The sequence below is a fragment of the Phacochoerus africanus genome, chromosome 10 (assembly GCF_016906955.1).
Source record: "Phacochoerus africanus isolate WHEZ1 chromosome 10, ROS_Pafr_v1, whole genome shotgun sequence".
NCBI lineage: Eukaryota > Metazoa > Chordata > Mammalia > Artiodactyla > Suidae > Phacochoerus > Phacochoerus africanus.
The window spans coordinates 85,390,880-85,408,184 of NC_062553.1; the positions used below are offsets into that span (position 1 = coordinate 85,390,880).

The following is a 17,305-nucleotide window of genomic DNA, read 5'->3' on the forward strand; positions in this document are numbered from 1 at the left end:
TCAGTGAATCTAGAAATGAATACTAGTGACTATTTTGTGTGTGCAAAAAAAAAAAAAAAGAGATTTAAAAGTGTTGGAGTTCCTTTTATGGCTTAGCAGTAACAAACCTGACTAGCATCCATGAGAACGTGGGTTCGATCCCTGGCCTTACCCAGTGGGTTAAGGATCTGGTGTTGCCATGAACTCTGGTGTAAGTCACAGACGCAGCTCAGAGCTGGCATTGCTGTGGCTGTGGTGTAGGCTGGTAGCTGTAGCTCTGATTTGACCCCTAGCCTGGGAACCTCCATATGTCTCAGGTGCGACCCTAAAAAGAAAGAAAAAAGATTTAGAAATGTTAAACCACTTTGTATGGTTTCACTGCTTAGAAATGGGAGAGACAGGATTTGCAGATTCCAGTCTGTGGTCTTTCCCCTTTCATTTAGCACTGCCTTCCTCAAGCTGTACTAGAGTGGTGGGGTCCAAAATGGATGTGTGTGTGTGTGTGTGTGTGTGTGTGTGTGTGTGTGTGTGTGTGTGTATAAAATTTCTAATTATATCTGTAAAGCCTCAAAAGCCTTAAGGAGTTTTAAACTTTGCAGAGCCCAGTAACTTCAATGATTTCTTTTTCAGCTTGCTGGATTGGTTTGTGGTTTTGTCATCAAATTGCACACAAGTCTGTATGACCCTGGCTTCCTAGAGCAGCTTCACACTGTGGGACTGATAGCACAGTATGAAGGTCTGCTAAGTACATACAGTGAGTATTGCTTAGTTCACATTAAGGTGATGCTTCTATGAATAAAGACACAGGACCCATAGATTCTTCAGTTAGACCTAAAAATGAGCAGTAAACCTCCCTTATGTCAAGCATTACAGAAAGAAGGCAACTTTTTCATACTTTGCTTTCATTTTCCTGGTAACTGTGCTCTCACTCTCATTATGCTTTGAAAATGGAATTATAGATTATTTCACAGTGGAGTCCTGAGCAGCCATCTGGCTTTTTAAATATAAAAGACTTTTGCCAACATAGTTTCAGTGACTGGATGTATAAATCCCAACTCTGTGATGTCTAGGGCTGCCCTGTTCAATACATAGCTTGGTGTGGTAATTGAGACTTGAAATGTATCTAGCCCAAATCAATGTCCTAGATGCGCACACCCAACTTCAAAGACTATGAGAAAACAAGTTTTATATTAATAATTAATAAATAATTAATAACCGTATATTGATTTACAGCTGAGATGCTATCTCGGATATATTGGACTAAAGGAAAATAGATTACAGTTAACGTTACCTTTGTAAATTTTACTCTTTAAAAATATCAGGAAATTTAAAATGTGGCTCGCATTATATTTCTATTCTACAGGATTGATCTAGAATCTTAGTTACCTCCTTCTTAGACTTTGTCAGTATATTGAGATATAAAACTAGCATAAGCCTGGGTCAGTGATCTTCAGTTCAGCCATCTCTGTTATTTCTAGCAATCAAATGTCATTCCTGCGGACGGAAAGAGATCTGCATGATACTTTGGGTCATAAAAGGATTTAAGCTTCTCTCTAGTGTTCCAGCGAAAGTCTGTGTCCTTCCTTCCCGCAAAGGGTATGGTGGACAGCTGGAGTCAGTTGAAAAGGTTCTTATTTTGCTGATGAAAACCTTCAGACTCAGGACAGTGTGTTTAGAATGCATTCAGAATCTCATTCACTAAAATGTTAGTGCAAATTCCAGGAGGAAGATGTGATACAGAGTGACATTTTCTTCAAAGAGTATGTTTGTATCTAGGCTCCTTTCCCCTTGTTTAGGTGATGAAATCGGAATGCTAGAGGACATGGCTGTTGGCATTTCAGATTTGAAGAAAGTCGCTTTTAAAATAATTGAAGCCAAATCCAATGATGTCTTGCCAGTTATAACAGGAAGGCGGTAAGTGGTACCCGTTTCCTGAAGAGCAAGCTTTGTTAGCTATTTTTAATGAACCCCTGATCAAGGAGCCAGGGAGAATTAAGGTTTGGCTTGGACATGTTTCCTCTGTTCTCTTTCCCTTTTTGGTGAGAAATGAGTGTAGGTGACATGGGAAGATCTTAAAAAACTCCTAGAAGTCTCATGAACATTTATGAATCGTACTATAGCGAGGTGGTAGTGTGGTAATGCTCCCCCATGAAATAGGAGGAATTCAAAATAATAGCAGGCATGAGAAAAACATTTTTCTCTTTATTACTATCTAGTCTCAAGCTCTGATGTTTTAACTTTTGCTGGAATCATTTGGTTAATAGTGTCATAATTCTTGAGATGGCTTGATATTAAATTCTGTTAAAAGCAGCAACATTTTTGCAAATGTATTCCTGTATCAGGGGCACCTACCACCATTTTTCTTAATTATTTTTGACTATTCACTCTCAGACTGAGATTTCCGAGAATGGTTTTAAATAAATAGCTTTGAAGGTCAGTGTATGATGTGCAAAATATCAGAAATAATTAAGAAAAATGATGTCATGTAAAAGAGACCTCCAATGGAGAATTATATTCCCTGAGTAAATCATTGTAATCAGAAGTCCTCCACATTTTAACCATTCTGGTGTTAGTACTTTTCATTGCTGCATGAGGATGTTTGAATTCTGCAACATTCTCCAATTACAATGAAAACAATATGAATTTCCTAAAGAGAGAGCCCTTTTCATGCTAGAGAGAGATGGAGGAGAGAGAATCTAGAAGTTCAAACTAAACTTGTCTTCTTAGTAAACATATCATTACTTAAAATTTTGTGGGAAAGATGCCAAGAAATACATGATTGAATGAAAGGTAACTGTTTCTTATATATAAAAGAATAACACATCCTCATGCAGCTAGTTATTTCATCTGCAAACTAATGCTTAATTTGCCATTCATTGAAAGAAAGAGAAATGAAATTGCTCATACACACACCTAGAAAATAGTACCACTCCGTATTACTGTCAAGATTATTATCAAAAGTGGGAAACTGATACTTTTATCACAATTTACAAGGGAGGCTCACCAGGCCACTTGGTTTCGGCACAGTGCAGATGCTTTTTCTGAGGGCTGTACAGTTCTTTAGGCTTTAGATACAGTTCTTCAGGCTGTATCTAAATTCACAAGCTACCATATAGAGTGAAACTTCCAGAACAGCAAAGTGTGCAGCCTAGCAAACCCTCTCTCCAAAAAACAGCATTTAAGTGGGCAGGATTCTCTAAAACAACCACCTTAGGACCAAGGACTAAGTTTGTAGGCACACGAATTTAAAAGTACTTAGTCTTAAAAAGCTTAGGAGCATTGGGTAGGTTAGTTCGAGTCTGCGGCATTTTGACCCAGGGGTGCTCCCTTGACCCCCAGTTTTGTCAACACAGTTGCATAGGGCAAATCAGCCCATTAAAAACCAGCAGTGTCCTATCAGAAAGGGCTGACATGATGTGGACCAGAGAAGAGAAAAAAAATCACACTCTTAAAAGTTGTTGGGAATGATGGTGTTTCGATAGCAATTCTTTTCACAAAAGCATCAAAAAGAATAACTATCTCAGGCCAAATTTCCCGAAGTAATCGAAGCATTGGACACAGAACTTGCAAAATAATACTTAGGGAAATTAATAAAATCCACTGGATGGAGAAAGACAGTCCATGTTCACAGATTGGAATACTTGATACTGCTTAGATGGCAGTTCTCCACAGATCAATCTACAGATTCAGTGCAAATACTATCTAAATCTTAGGAGTCTTTTTTGCAGAAATTGGCAAACTAAACCTAAATTTGATATGAAAATACAAAGATTTTAGAATACTGTAAATGGTTTTATGAAAGAAGAACAAAGTTGGAGGATTTTACTTTTTTTTTTTGTCTTTTGTCTTTTTTGGGCTTCACTCACGGCATATGGAGGTTCCCAGGCTAGGGGTCAAATGAAAGCTTACAGCTGCTGGCCTGTGCCACAGCCATGTGGGAATCCGAACTGTGTCTGCGACCTATACCACAGCTCATAGCAATGCCGTATCGTTAACCCACTGAGCAAGGCCAGGGATCAAACCTGTGTCCTCATGGATACTACAATTGGGTTTGTTACCGCTGAGCCATGATGAAAACTCCAGATTTGGGGAGCTTGGGGTTAATAGATACAAACAATCGCCTTTGGAATGGACTAGCAATGAGATCCTTCTGTGTAGCACTGGGAAAATGTCTAGTCACTTATGATGGAGCATGATAATGTGAGAAAAAAAGAATGTATACATGTATGTGTAGCTGGGTCGCCATGCTGTACGGTAGAAAAAAAAAATATTGGGGAAATAACTATTAAAAAATTTTTTTAAATACATTTTGATTTCAAAACTTACTATAAAGCTATAATTACTAAGACTGTATAAGTACTGGCATAAGCATGCATATATGTAGGTCAATGGAACAAAATTTGGAGTCCAGATATAAGTTCAATTGACTTTTGACACAGGTGCCAAAGCAATTCAGTGGAGGGTGGAGAATCTTTTCAAAAGATGTTGCTGTGACAATTCGTTATCCACATGCAGAAAGAAAAATTAAGAACATCAATTTACACCATACTTAAAAGTGAACTCAGAGTGGATCATAGGTCTAAATATAAGAGTTAAAACTGTAAAACTTCTAGGAGAAAATTTTGATAAGTTGTATTAGCTAAAAAGTTCTTTATATGACCCCAAAATATAGAGTCATAAAATGAACTATTTGATAAATAGGATTTACTCAAAATTATGAACTTTTAATCATTAAAAATATCATTAAGTAATGAACAGACAATTGGTAAACAAAAAGACAGATTGGGAGAAAGTAGACATAATTCCTATATCTGGTAAAAGACATGTCCAGAATAAGTAAAGAAATGTTACAAATCAATAAAAGTGAATTGAAAAATCTCATCTTAAAGTAGGCAGAGGATTCGAATAGATTTTGCCAAATAAGATATATGAGTGGCTTATATGCACATGAAAACATACTTAACATCATTAATCATTAGGAGGTTGCAATTTAAAACCACAATTACGTACCACTCCACTCATGGTAAATCATCATTATCCAAAAGTCAGACAGTAGCAAGTGTTAGAAAGATATAGAAAACTTGGAACCCTCATTCATTACTGGTGTAGATATGAAATGGTACCACCACTTTGGAAACAATTTAACAGTTGCTTAAAAAGTTAAACCTAAAATTAATATATGAAGTTCAGGTATGTACCCAAGAGAAAATGAAACCATATGTCCACAAAAAACTAATGCATGAAAGCCTATTGCAGCCTTATTCATAATAGCCAAAACCATGAAGTAATCTGACTGTTCATGAACTTGAATGCACAGATGAGATATGGTATATCTGTGCGATAGAACACCATTCAGCAATAAAAAGGAATAACTGCTAATACATGCTACAGCATACATGACTTAAAAGTCTTGCTAAATGAAAAAGGCCAGGCATAAAAGACTATATAGTGTATGATTCCATTTATACAAAATACCTAGGAAAGTAAAATCTGTAGAGACAGAAGTAAATCACTGGTTTCCTGGGGCTAGCAGTGGAGTTGGGATTTGAAGGCAAATAGGCATGAGAGGGTTTTTTTTGTTTGTTTGTTTTTGCTTTTTTGCTTTTTCAGGCCTCACCTGCCACATGTGGAAGTTCCTAGGCTAGGGGTCAAATCGGAGCTGCAGCTGCTGGCCACAACCACAGCCACAAGCCACAGCAATGCCAGATCCGAACTGTGTCTGTGACCCACACTGAAGCTCATGGCAACGCTGGATCCTTAACCCACTGAACAGGCTGGGGATTAAACTCACCTCCTCATGATTACTAGTCTCGTTCATTACCACTGAGCCGCAGCAGGAACTCTGGATTTTTTTAAGGTGATGGAAATCTTCTAAGACTGGATTATGGTCATGGTTGTGCAACTCTGAAAATTTGATAAAATTCTGAATTATACACATAAAATACATGAGTTTATATCAATTATATTTTAATAGAGATGACAAAAAGTTACCCTAAAGAAAGTATATAATGTGTCACCTTCATAGCAGCCTTTAAATACAGACTGACTCATTGAATCTTATATTCCTGAAAGACTTGAAATAAATTAACATCAGTCCTGGGTTAGCCAGGCTATTGTAAAGAGCCCTAAGGACAATTTAAAAAAAAAAAAAAAGAATGTGTCCATCCATCTGAGGGCAGAGCTAGCATCCCTGCTTGCTGGAGTGATAGTATTTCCTGGTTATCTAGTTAAACTTGGGTAAGAAACAAGTCTCAAGGTCAAGGATCCAGAGTACATAGCTGTAATGTTACACTAGGAGAAATTTAAAACATTTTCAAAAAGAGACAATAATTGGTCTGTGCTTCTTTTTTCCATACATGTATTAGAACCCCAACACTCTATACAATTCTGGAAGAACCTGAATTTTCTTAAATTCTGAGTGAAACTCTACATTACTCAATTTACACTGGATCAGAAGATATCAAGTTTCAAAATATACAAGCAGCTTTTTTTTTTTTTTTTTTCCTTTTTAGGGCTATACTCATGGTATGTGGAAGTTCCCAGGCTAAGGGTTAAATCAGAGCTGCAGCTGCTGGCCTACACCACAGCCACAGATCCATGCCACGTCTGTGGCCCAGATCCTTAACCCACTGAGCGAGGCTAAGAATTGAACCCGCATCCTCATAGATCCTAGTCGGCTTTGTTACAACTGAGCCACAACGGGAACTCGTACAAGCAGCTATTTTTGATGACCTTGTTTTGTGAATCCTAATTTAAATGTTCAACATTAAACATTAGGAGTAATTTTTAGTGGAAATTTCCAATGAAAAAATGTTCCTGTGATATGTTAATGTTGCAAAGTGGTCAGAAACGCCAAAGTTTATACTTTAAATATTGAAACTATTACATTTCCGTCAAACCATCACAAACAGGGAGATTCATCAATAATAGTAATTAGGCCATGCTAAACAATGTTATAAATGATTTGGCCCCTTAGTTTCAAAATATTGAAAAATCCATCATTAAATTGCTTTTCTTATTCTTAATATTGGGTTTTAAAAATAATTAAATCAAGAAAATAAATATTGAAGCTCTTCTGCAGGTAGCTCTAGTATACAGATATTCACTAAATATTCTTCCTTTCCTAAAAAAAAAGCTCAGGGTAATGGAGATAAATCAAATGTAAACAATGCTTTATGCCAAGTAATTTAATAGTGAAGTGAATGAAATGATTATTGAATGAATTAATAACAGAAAATAAGCAGATAGCAGCCAAAAACCTAAATCAGTGCTATATTCCAACTGTTTTATTGTTTCTTTCCAATGAATCTAAAGTAACATAAAATTGAATGAAATAAGGAAGGCTGCTTGTCTCTGTCCTCTGCTTTCTTCAGTGAACATTATGTGGTAGAAGTGAAGCTTCCAGCAAGACTGTTTGAGTCACTCCCTCTGCAGATCAAAGAAGGACAATTGCTTCGTGTGTATCCAGTACTTTTTAATGTTGGAATCAATGAGCAGCAAACTCTTGCTGAGAGGTAAGCTTCAAGTATAAGATCGGTGCTTGAATTTGTTAATTGTTATGTATATGCTGAGTAATTCTACATGTTTCTGCTCATAAAACTTAGATTCACATGTAACAGTTTCCTTCTTATCAGTACAGAGTTATTTGATATGGTAAGGAGAAATACTCATATTTAAGGATCCCTGGCCCACATCAAATTTAAATGTGACAAAATAACAAGGAAAATATTGGGAGTTCCCATTGTGGCACAGTGGAAATGTATCCATGAGGATACAGGTTTGATCCCTGGCCTCGCTCAGTGGGTTAAGGATCAGGCATTGCCATGAGCTGTGGTGTAGGTTGCAGACACAGCTCGGATCTGGTGTTGCTGTGGCTATAGGTCAGCAGCTGTAGCTCTGATTCAGCCCCCAGCCTGGGAGCTTCCATATGCCGCAGATTTGGCCCTAAAATGCAAAAAAAAAAAAAAAACAAGGAAAATATTGGTGTCAATGCCAAATTAGTCACATGGATTAATTTTCTGCATTTTCCAAATATCTATGTGTGCATATTAAATTTTAGAATTTTTAAATGTTTATATGTATTCATTTTATTTTATTTTACTAGAGTATAGTTGATTTACAATGTTGTGTCAATTTCTGCTGTACAGCATAGCGACTCAGTCATACATATACATACATTACTTTTCTCACACCATCTTCCATCTCATCTGTATTGACATTGTAAACTCTGCTAATTGTGTCAAAATTTTCTGGACCTAACACACTGTTTTTTCCTTTTGTTTCATTTACTAAAATAGTTGTTATTGGGGAGGGCAACATACCTTTTTATAACAACTTTCTCAAACAAAAGATAACTACATATGATTCTATAAGTGACTATCAAAAACACTTTTTGAGCAAACAAAGGAATTACTTTTGCCTCTTACATGGCTTATATAGAGAGATTATCAAAAACATGGTTAAGAGCTAAGATTCACAGAACACATATTTAAAAGATTTTAGAGGAAGAATTTACTTTCTTGCTATAAGGCCTGTCCAGAAAAGTCCTCCCCCCGCCGCCCCGCCCCAGGAAAAACATGTAGAGAATATTTAAAATACTTTCTTGTCAATAATTCATTCTCTGTCTCCTTTCCACATTGGTGGTTGGCATATTCTTTGCCATGACTTGATAAGTATGTTTTAATCCTTTATTATTATTTTCTACTGAGTTAAAAATACCACTAAGTTTATAGTCCTCTTGAATTTCAGTGATACTCAGATGCCTGTTTTTAAGCTATTATTTTCAATGATCTCTCCTTCTCTCCCTTTTATCCAGAAGATTTTCTGGACAGCATAGGTTTTGATAATTCTCACTTGCCAGTTACAGAATTGCATGCTAGCTTTGTATCTCATGTTTAATCTCAAACTGTGTGGAAGCTATTAATCTCTTTTCTTATAGTATGCAAAAATCAGAATATTATTTTAGTCGCTGTGTTGTACAAGTTTTCTTCAATAATTAAGCACTTTTACAAATCATTATGCAAGATCAGATTGTACTGCAGTCAGCTCTAATGTGTTGTCTCACAGCAAGTTCACTGGTTGAAGTAAATGATATTTATGAACATAAATTACACAATTATGGGGAAAAAACAGCACTTTAAATGATCTCTTCTTGGTACCTTAGATTAAGTACAGCAGGCTTTGAGTTTGAATTAGTAAGCTAAAGGCCTGTGTTGTCTTGAGAGCCATGTGAAACTCCCTACTTACAGACTTTTCAAAGAATAGTTAGGATTATATTTTCAGACCATCTAGATTAGGTTAGTTTACATGTCATGTCATTGTGACTGTTTCAGTTAATAGTCATTTCATTAAAAAAAAAAAAAAATGCCTCCAAGTTCCCATTATGGCTCAGCAGGTTAAGAACCCAATATAGTGTCAGTAAGGATGTGTTTTGGATCCCAGGCCTCACTCAGTAGGTTAAGTATTTGGAGTTGCCACAAACTGCGGCATGGGTCACAGATGTGGCTTGGATCTGTTGTTATGGTGGCTGAGGCATGGGCCTGCAGCTGCAACTTTGATTTGATGTGGGAACTTCATATGCTTCAGGTGCAGCCATAAAAAGAAAAAAAATGCCTCCTCCCTTCCCTTCTCTCTTATCTGTCTTGCATATTAAAAATGTGTTTTTTCATACCTGGATGCTGTATGATAAAACACATAGGACTTGAAAAGAAGACATGATTGCAAAATAGAGAAAAACAAAGAGAAGCAGGAAGGCTGGCACTCAGATATTAACCAACTACTGATTTGAGCAAATCACTTCCTCTCTGTTCTCTGAGCTTCATTTTGCTGATTCTGAATTTTGAGCTTTTCCAGGCAACACTCACATTTTAGGTATGCCATATATTCCAGGTGATATGTTGCTACATATGTAGCCATAACCAGAATACCTGTACTGCCTATCCATTTTTCAATAAGTACTGACTAGTCTCCTTGGGCTACTATAACAAAATACCACAGATTGGGGGGCTCGAAAAGGAGAAACTTATTTCTTACAGTCCCAGAGGCTGAGAAGCTCAAGATCAAGGTTCTAGCCAATTTGGTGTGTGGTGAGACCTGTCTTCAGCTTTCTTATTGTGTCCTCACAAGAGCTCTTCTTTGTGTCTGCAGGGAGAGCAGCCAGCTCTCCAGGGTCTCTTTTCACAAAGACACTAATCCTACTGGATCAGGTCCCCACCCTTGTGACCTCATTTAACCATAATTACATCTTTAGACTTTCTGTCTCAAAACACAACCACACTGGGGGTTAGGGCTTCAACCTATCATCTTTGAGGGATAAACATTCAGTTCATAATACTAATATTAATCCAGCAAGAATGATAATTTTATTTATTTTTTTAATTTTTTTGTCTTTTTAGGACCACACCCGTGGCATATGGAGGTTCTCAGTCTAGGGGTCAAATCAGAGCTGTAACTGCCAACCTATACCACAGCCACAGCAACGTGGGATCCGAGCTGCATCTGTGACCTACACCACAGTGCACAGCAACAACAGATTCTTAACCCACTGAGCGAGGCCAGGGATCGACTTGAGTCCTCATGGATGCTAGTTGGGTTTGCTAACCACTGAGCCACGATGGGAACTCCAAGGATGATAATTTAAAAATGCTAGTTGATTATAATGTCTTAAAAAGTTAAGAGAGCATATTTCAGAGTTCAGGGTAGCTCTCCTGTAGATTTTCTTAGGTCTGTATTCCTGTCCTCCAAACTTAACTCTGCAATGTTGTTGAGCATTGAGTCACACACTACTCTGCCAAGCTGTGGTGTTCAGGGAGCAGGCAGTGTAACAAGAAGAATGGATATGATGCCCACCCTGAAAGAACTATCCAGTAAGGAAGACAGGTCAATAAATGATACACCACTGTTCAACTCATGCAATAAGCAAAGCTGTAGAAGGGACAGGATTAGTAGAGGAAAGAAAGTGATTCCCAGATAGGAGAGCATTTCATCAGGGAGGTTTTATAGTGTAGATGAGCCTTCCACAGGGCTTTGAGGAACAAATAGAAATTAATCAAGCTGGAAGGGCAAGTAAGACATTCTAATCAGGGGAGGAATAGCATGTGAAGGGTCCCACAAGCATCAAAATCCTGTCGGTAAAGTAGAAGAATTCAACCCCGTTGCCACAAACAAGAGATTTTGGAAGTCTTTGTGAAGTTAGTTGCTAAGCTAAGGAGACTGGATTTTGTTCTTATGGGGAAAGGAGATAATAGTGAAGTTTAATGAGCTGATAGATGAAAGGGGTGCTAGATTAAGTTCTCCACCATTGCATTCATTGCATATGTAGCACCTGTTACTGGCTGATGTTAAATAAATGTTTGTTGAATGAATGGGTGACATGACCATGATGTAAAGAACAGATTGGAAGGAACAGGAGCCTGGATGCGTGGCACTTTGGGTATTTGGGAGGCTTTATATCCAATCTCAGCTGGCTATATCTAGATACCTTATTTATTATAACAATGGTAAAGAAAAAGAAGGAAAGGATATCAGAGATGCGAATATATCAGTGAATAGTGGATGGAGTGGGAAAAACAGAGGAAATCCAAAAGGGTGCCTGAATTAATGGCAGGAGGTTAAAAATGTGCCTTGTTTCTAAACAAAAGGAGGAGGTGGTTTCATTTTTTTGATTCCATTGAAATTGAGGCAGGGTGGGATGATTCACTTTGAAATTTTCAATTGACTCTAGAAATACATATTTAAGTGGAAATATGTGGATGGCGATACATACTGGAAGCCATTTGTATAGCATTCCTTTATGGAGAGGCAAGAAGACAGGAAGTTTAAGCCTGGGAAATGCTTAAAGAAAACACAAGGTCTGGGATATACAGGTAGAGGGTTTTGCTTTGAGAAGGTCGTAGAAGAGTACCAGTGCAGAGCTGGCGTCTTTCACGGTGTGGACAGAAAAAAAAGTGGACTTAGTCCCTGGGAGGCTGGAGGGCCTTACCTGTTCCTACAGCAATTGACAGTGTGTGTAAGACTGTATGTGGCGCAGTGTCCAGTCCTGGAACTTCTGGACCTCTCCTCACACTGTCATTGGTGAAGAGGAAGATTGCAGGGATTAAAAAGAGGGAAGAAGGGAAGAGTTTTTATGTCTTTGGAGATACAGCCCTGCAGAGGTGGGAAAACTAACACTGACTGAGTATCAGTTATGCCAAGGCACGCACGCTGGTGTTTTAGATTTTGTATTTCATTCAGGTTCACCTTTGATGATTGTGAGAATAGTGGGGTGTGTCAAAAGTGATTCGTGGAATCAGGGCCAGTGGCAACTAGAATATGTTTGAACTCACCATGGTGCAATGTGCTTAAAACAACAGAGACCCCTTCCTTAGAACACTATTGTCTTCCGTTTAAAAAAGATAAAAAAAAAAATGTCACTTTAGGGTGTTATTTTGTAATCCCTAACTATTTTCCTTTTCCTGTGTTTAGGTTTGGAGATGTCTCTTTGCAAGAAAGTATTAATCAGGAAAATTTTGAACTTCTGAAAGAATATTACACAGTATTTATGGAAAAGATGCCTCCTGATTGTAAGTATGCAAGTTACAGAAAAACAACAATAATAATTTCTTGATTATAATCCTCAGTCAAGGTCAGACATAGAGGTCCATGGAAGAAAAAAGCACTGGGTAGGAATGTGAGAATGATTTTGAGATTGTCTGCACCAAAAAAGACTGATTGCCAAGGTGGCCTGGCCACCACCTGCCTCCTTGCCCTGATTGCACTCAAGTGTGTCCTGCTGCTCCAGTTAGGACATTCATTTCAGTGCCACTGGAAAATGCTAAAAGTTAAAAATAAGGAGCTCATAATTAGAAATCTCAATTGAGTCCAATAGAAATGTTGTATAATTCTTAACCTTGGAAAAGATTTTAAAGATTTAGGTTTCTGATTTATGCTACATATAAAAATATCTTGCATATATATATATATAAATCAGAATACATACTCTATAGGAAACAAAAAGTGATACAAGTTAAGGAACAAAGTATTAAATATATTTGTTACAATATTTATGCGACAGTGTTAGGGCACAAGCCTATAGCAATGTGCTTTACATTCTGTGTTTTGTTTTGTGCCATTATTCAGTTCTGCAATTCTTTTTCCTACAAAATTAAGCCTTTAACATTTGAGCAGTGCCAATCAGAGAATCAAGAATGTTTCTGGAGTTCATAAGTCATATAAATAAATAAATTGAGATACTTAGGTATTCACATTGATAAGAAGATAGATTTTAGTAAAGTAGGAAATATCTTAATATTTGTAACCAAAAGCTGTGGTAAAAGTCTGCCTTTCATCTGTTCACTGGCAATTTGTTCACTGAGCTATATTCTTATTCTGTTTGAAATATTTTAGGTAGCAGAATGTTTAGGGTTTTTTTGTAACGCATTGATCTTGCTTCAAAATATTATAGTGCCATAAGTGCATTCATGTCTGTATAGTTAGAAATTTTACTGCTGTTTTCATATTATTTTATTTCACACAAAATATTTTTAAGGCCAAAATGAAGTTAAGATAGAAAAATTCTTTTGACAGCCAGCATACTTAAGAATTTTAAATTTGTTATTTACTTGGAAAGTTAATATGCACAAAACTATTTTACATTAGTAATTAATAGAAAAAGTTTATTATAACTTGGATGTTGGGGGATTTTTTTTTTTTTTTTTGCAGTTACTAGTAATTTCGAAGTAATTCCCAGAATTTATATCAACAACTTGCTTTCTATTTATATGGGTCATTTTCAAAGTGAGGTCCTGGAAGCAGCAGCATTAGTATCACCTGGAAATCTGTTAGCAATTCAAATGCCAGGCCTTTCTGCAGATCTACTGAACTTGTCTGATAGTCTGTGTTTTAATAAGCCTTCCAGGTGATTTTTCATCCACACTAATGTTTGAGAACCAGTGCTATACCATCCTTACTCAAAGCATAAATACATTAAAAAGTAGGTTGTTGGCCAAAGTCTATGAAAGATTTTAATACTATACATAAATAATTATGCACCTAAAAAAAGTATGTATAAGCAATTGTTGAAGTATTTCTGAGATATGAACTACAAAGTGATCTCTACATTCAAGTCATTTAAACTCTTTATAAGAATGTAAGTTTTAAAATTTTGAAGAACCCGAGACCTTATATAATGTATTGCTAATTAAATATTACTTCATGTTTTTAAAACGTGTAAATATATTTTATCTTTGCAAACAGGATGGGCTCTTGGATCAAATCAATCTTATTAGATCAGTCTAAATAAGTTGTGTTAATATACTGATTTTTTTCCTGATATTTTGTTTCCTGTTATGTCAAGTTATTTTCGAGGCAACGCTATCATAGATTTGGCACAGAATGAAGGTGTAATGTGACTCTGGTTGTTTTTTATTACGAAAGTCCAAACCTTATCTGCAATTACAGCAACATATGTGGCATTATTCCTCCTGCAGAAATGTCGTAACCTAAAGCATCCTTTGGGTTGCACTCCATTCAGGGAAGAACCAAAGGCTTTAGTAAGAGTGTGACTCAAGGTGTAAGAGTGTGAGTCCAGGTATAAAAGTGTGAATAAAGGTATGATAAAGGTTAATAATTTGTAGTAGCATAAAATAGATAAGTTAGTGCTCTAAACATATTGAAAATGCTTTCACTTAGTCATCCATTTTAGATGTATGGTCCATTAATTTACTCACACTTTTTTATGATTTATTAAATAGTCAAAGTCTACATGCTTTCAAATAAAAAATTTTCCTTACTTCACAAAAGATGTTTTAACCTTTTGTTCATCTTAGGGATGACCCCAACGCTTGCGATATCAGGATTTTATACATTAAGTCCATTTCAGCCTATATATTTACTCCCAATCAACTGGCTCTCACCTTTTATTCTAGAGAACCTTTATGCTCTAAAACATATGTTCTTCCCCACATATTCTCTCATTCTGTTGAACATGTAGCAGGTTCAGTGGATCATCTCACCTCAGCAATCTCCACATGGAAAACTTTTATCCTGAGCACTCCCTTCTCAGGAGTTAGTAGTGGGGAGGTGAATAGAATGAAAGTTGCCAAATAGCAGTACTGATTTCCTTTCAGTGTATTCAGCACAGTCTCATGACTTGTAGGCTAATCTGTTTAAAAATCTCAAGTTCATTTGGGAGAGATATTCAATCACATTCAAGTATTGCTATCTTCCACCTGCATCTTCCTTGTATCTGCAGAAAGGCCATTAGGGGAAGGCTTGGTTGGGAAGGATGGTCTCTCTCTCTCCCTCTCTTGGAGGATTCATGGGGTCTGGAGCTGGGAAGTGCCTGTTACAGAGGAGGAAGCCAGGCATGGGCAATCCCTTTCTTGTCAGTCTTTGCTCAGACTTCTTCTTGCTTCTTCTGAAGCAAGAAATTATATTTATATATAATATAATGTAATGTAATGTAATATAATATAATATAATATAATATAATATAATATATACGTGTGTATGTGTAGATACATATATGTAGGCATACACACATATATATGTATGAAATTGGTATCAGACAGCTATTGATGGCTGGGAGGTCTGCTCACTCTTTCTGGGTGCCATGTGCTGTGAATTTCTCCATTCACATTTTCTTGGCTTACTGAGACAGCTCTTCGACAGTTATTCTTGTTTCCCTGACTCTAAGGCACAGTACATCATCAGGAGCTCTTCCCCTCAGACCCCCCATGATATTCACAGGCCCCTTTGTTCACCTGGGAAAACTCCCTCGGGGCAGGTAGGAGTGTCTCTTTCTCTTCTGGCTCTGATCTTCCAGATAGGTTGGATGATCTCGTAGACATTTCAAGGCCCCTTTCGTACCTACCTAAAGCATCAAGGCACAAATTCTGGGTTGGCAAAATAAAGTCCTGCCATAAATCACTAGCACTAACTAATCAGGGTCGCCATGCATCTCATACATGATTAGGGCTCCTGACTTTGGAGGAAGGAGCAGATTCAATGTTCCCTTTTCTCCCCTTTAAATGAGGAGTGACCCAGCATTAATTTGTAATCTCCAGTCTGTCCTTTCTCTCTCTTATAATAGTGCCCTTCTCTTGCCCTTTTGCCAAAACAAAGAAGAAGGATATTGTCATACAGTCCTATTGGAATGCTACCACTTGCTGGCTCCTACATGAACACTAAGGGTGGGCTTTCTAGCATGTGCGCTAAGAAGGAAAATCAGGAAGGGCCTTTTGTGTGCTATTGTAACCTATCATCACAGTATTGGATATTTCTGCCTTATACATAACGTTTCATCAACTGTAGCATAACAATTGCACAGGAAATATTTTTTTAGAAAAAAAATCTCAGGCTTGTGGTGAAGGTAAGTATAATGTCATTGTCACATTTCATTTCCTTCTGTGCTTTTTTTTTTTTTTTTGGCAATTGTTGCTGGAAGCCTCCCACTCAATTTAGCAGACATTGGCAGAGATCATCGTGTAAAACTCTGTGCCTATCACTTTGGAAGATGAAAGATGCTTGAGATATAGCCTCTGCCCCTAGTAGCCTACAATGTAATGACTCAGTGTGATCAAGGAATAGTCTATCTTAGCTCTCAATCTCTTTCCAGAATATTAGTGACTATTTTGTAGTATCGATCCTTTCTGTGAATAGTTTAGTTTGGTCTGTGTTGCTTTTGTTGCTCAAAAAGTGTTAGTTTCTCCTTGATTGTTTTTGACATTCAGTGTATAGGTGATGCGTTGACACAGATTTCACTTCTGCGCTAAGTTATAGAAAAGATACTATGCATCCTTTCCATTTTCAGAAAAAAGAGAATAGGATAAGAACCTAAAGTTTTATGGATAATTAATGGCAGGGGATTATTTAAATCGTCTTCTATGTATTCCACATAGAAAATGAGAAAACATACATGATGGAAGGAGGTTAATCCATAAGTATAGGGAAAGGAAGACTAAGGAACCCACAAAAAATGGAGAAATGTACAAATATTTGTTATTTATATATTCCCTATACTTACAAATTAACCAAATGCTGGAGAGGGTGTAGAGAAAAGGGACCCTCTCCTTCACTGTTGGTGGGAATGTAAATTGGTACACTCACTGTAGACAACAGTGGGGGTGCCTCAGAAAACTAAATGTAGAACTGCTGTACAATCCAGCAATCCCATTTCTGGGCATATTATCTAGAAAAAGTATCTAGTAAAACTTTCCTGAGTGAAACTATTGGGTTTTGTTTCTATAAGAAATGGAACTACCAAGGTATCATTCGTAATCGTACTTTGTGTGAAATGAATTTACAAATTGATACTCATCAGACTACTGCTGAGAAAGAAAACTAGCTA

General features: G+C 37.0%; 1 protein-coding gene across 6 annotated transcripts in view; it reads left to right on the forward strand.

Moving 5' to 3' along the window:
• Positions 1-17,305, forward strand: part of INPP4B (inositol polyphosphate-4-phosphatase type II B) — a 694,433-nt gene that overhangs the window by 616,620 nt on the left and 60,508 nt on the right. For 5 of the 6 annotated variants that reach the window (XM_047798899.1, XM_047798894.1, XM_047798895.1 and 2 more), the window contains 4 exons: positions 610-733; positions 1,776-1,893; positions 7,353-7,493; positions 12,442-12,539. In XM_047798899.1, coding sequence (XP_047654855.1) covers positions 610-733; positions 1,776-1,893; positions 7,353-7,493; positions 12,442-12,539 — 481 coding nt within the window. The remainder of the gene's footprint in view (positions 1-609; positions 734-1,775; positions 1,894-7,352; positions 7,494-12,441; positions 12,540-17,305) is intronic. The other variant, XM_047798897.1, reaches the window with a different exon arrangement.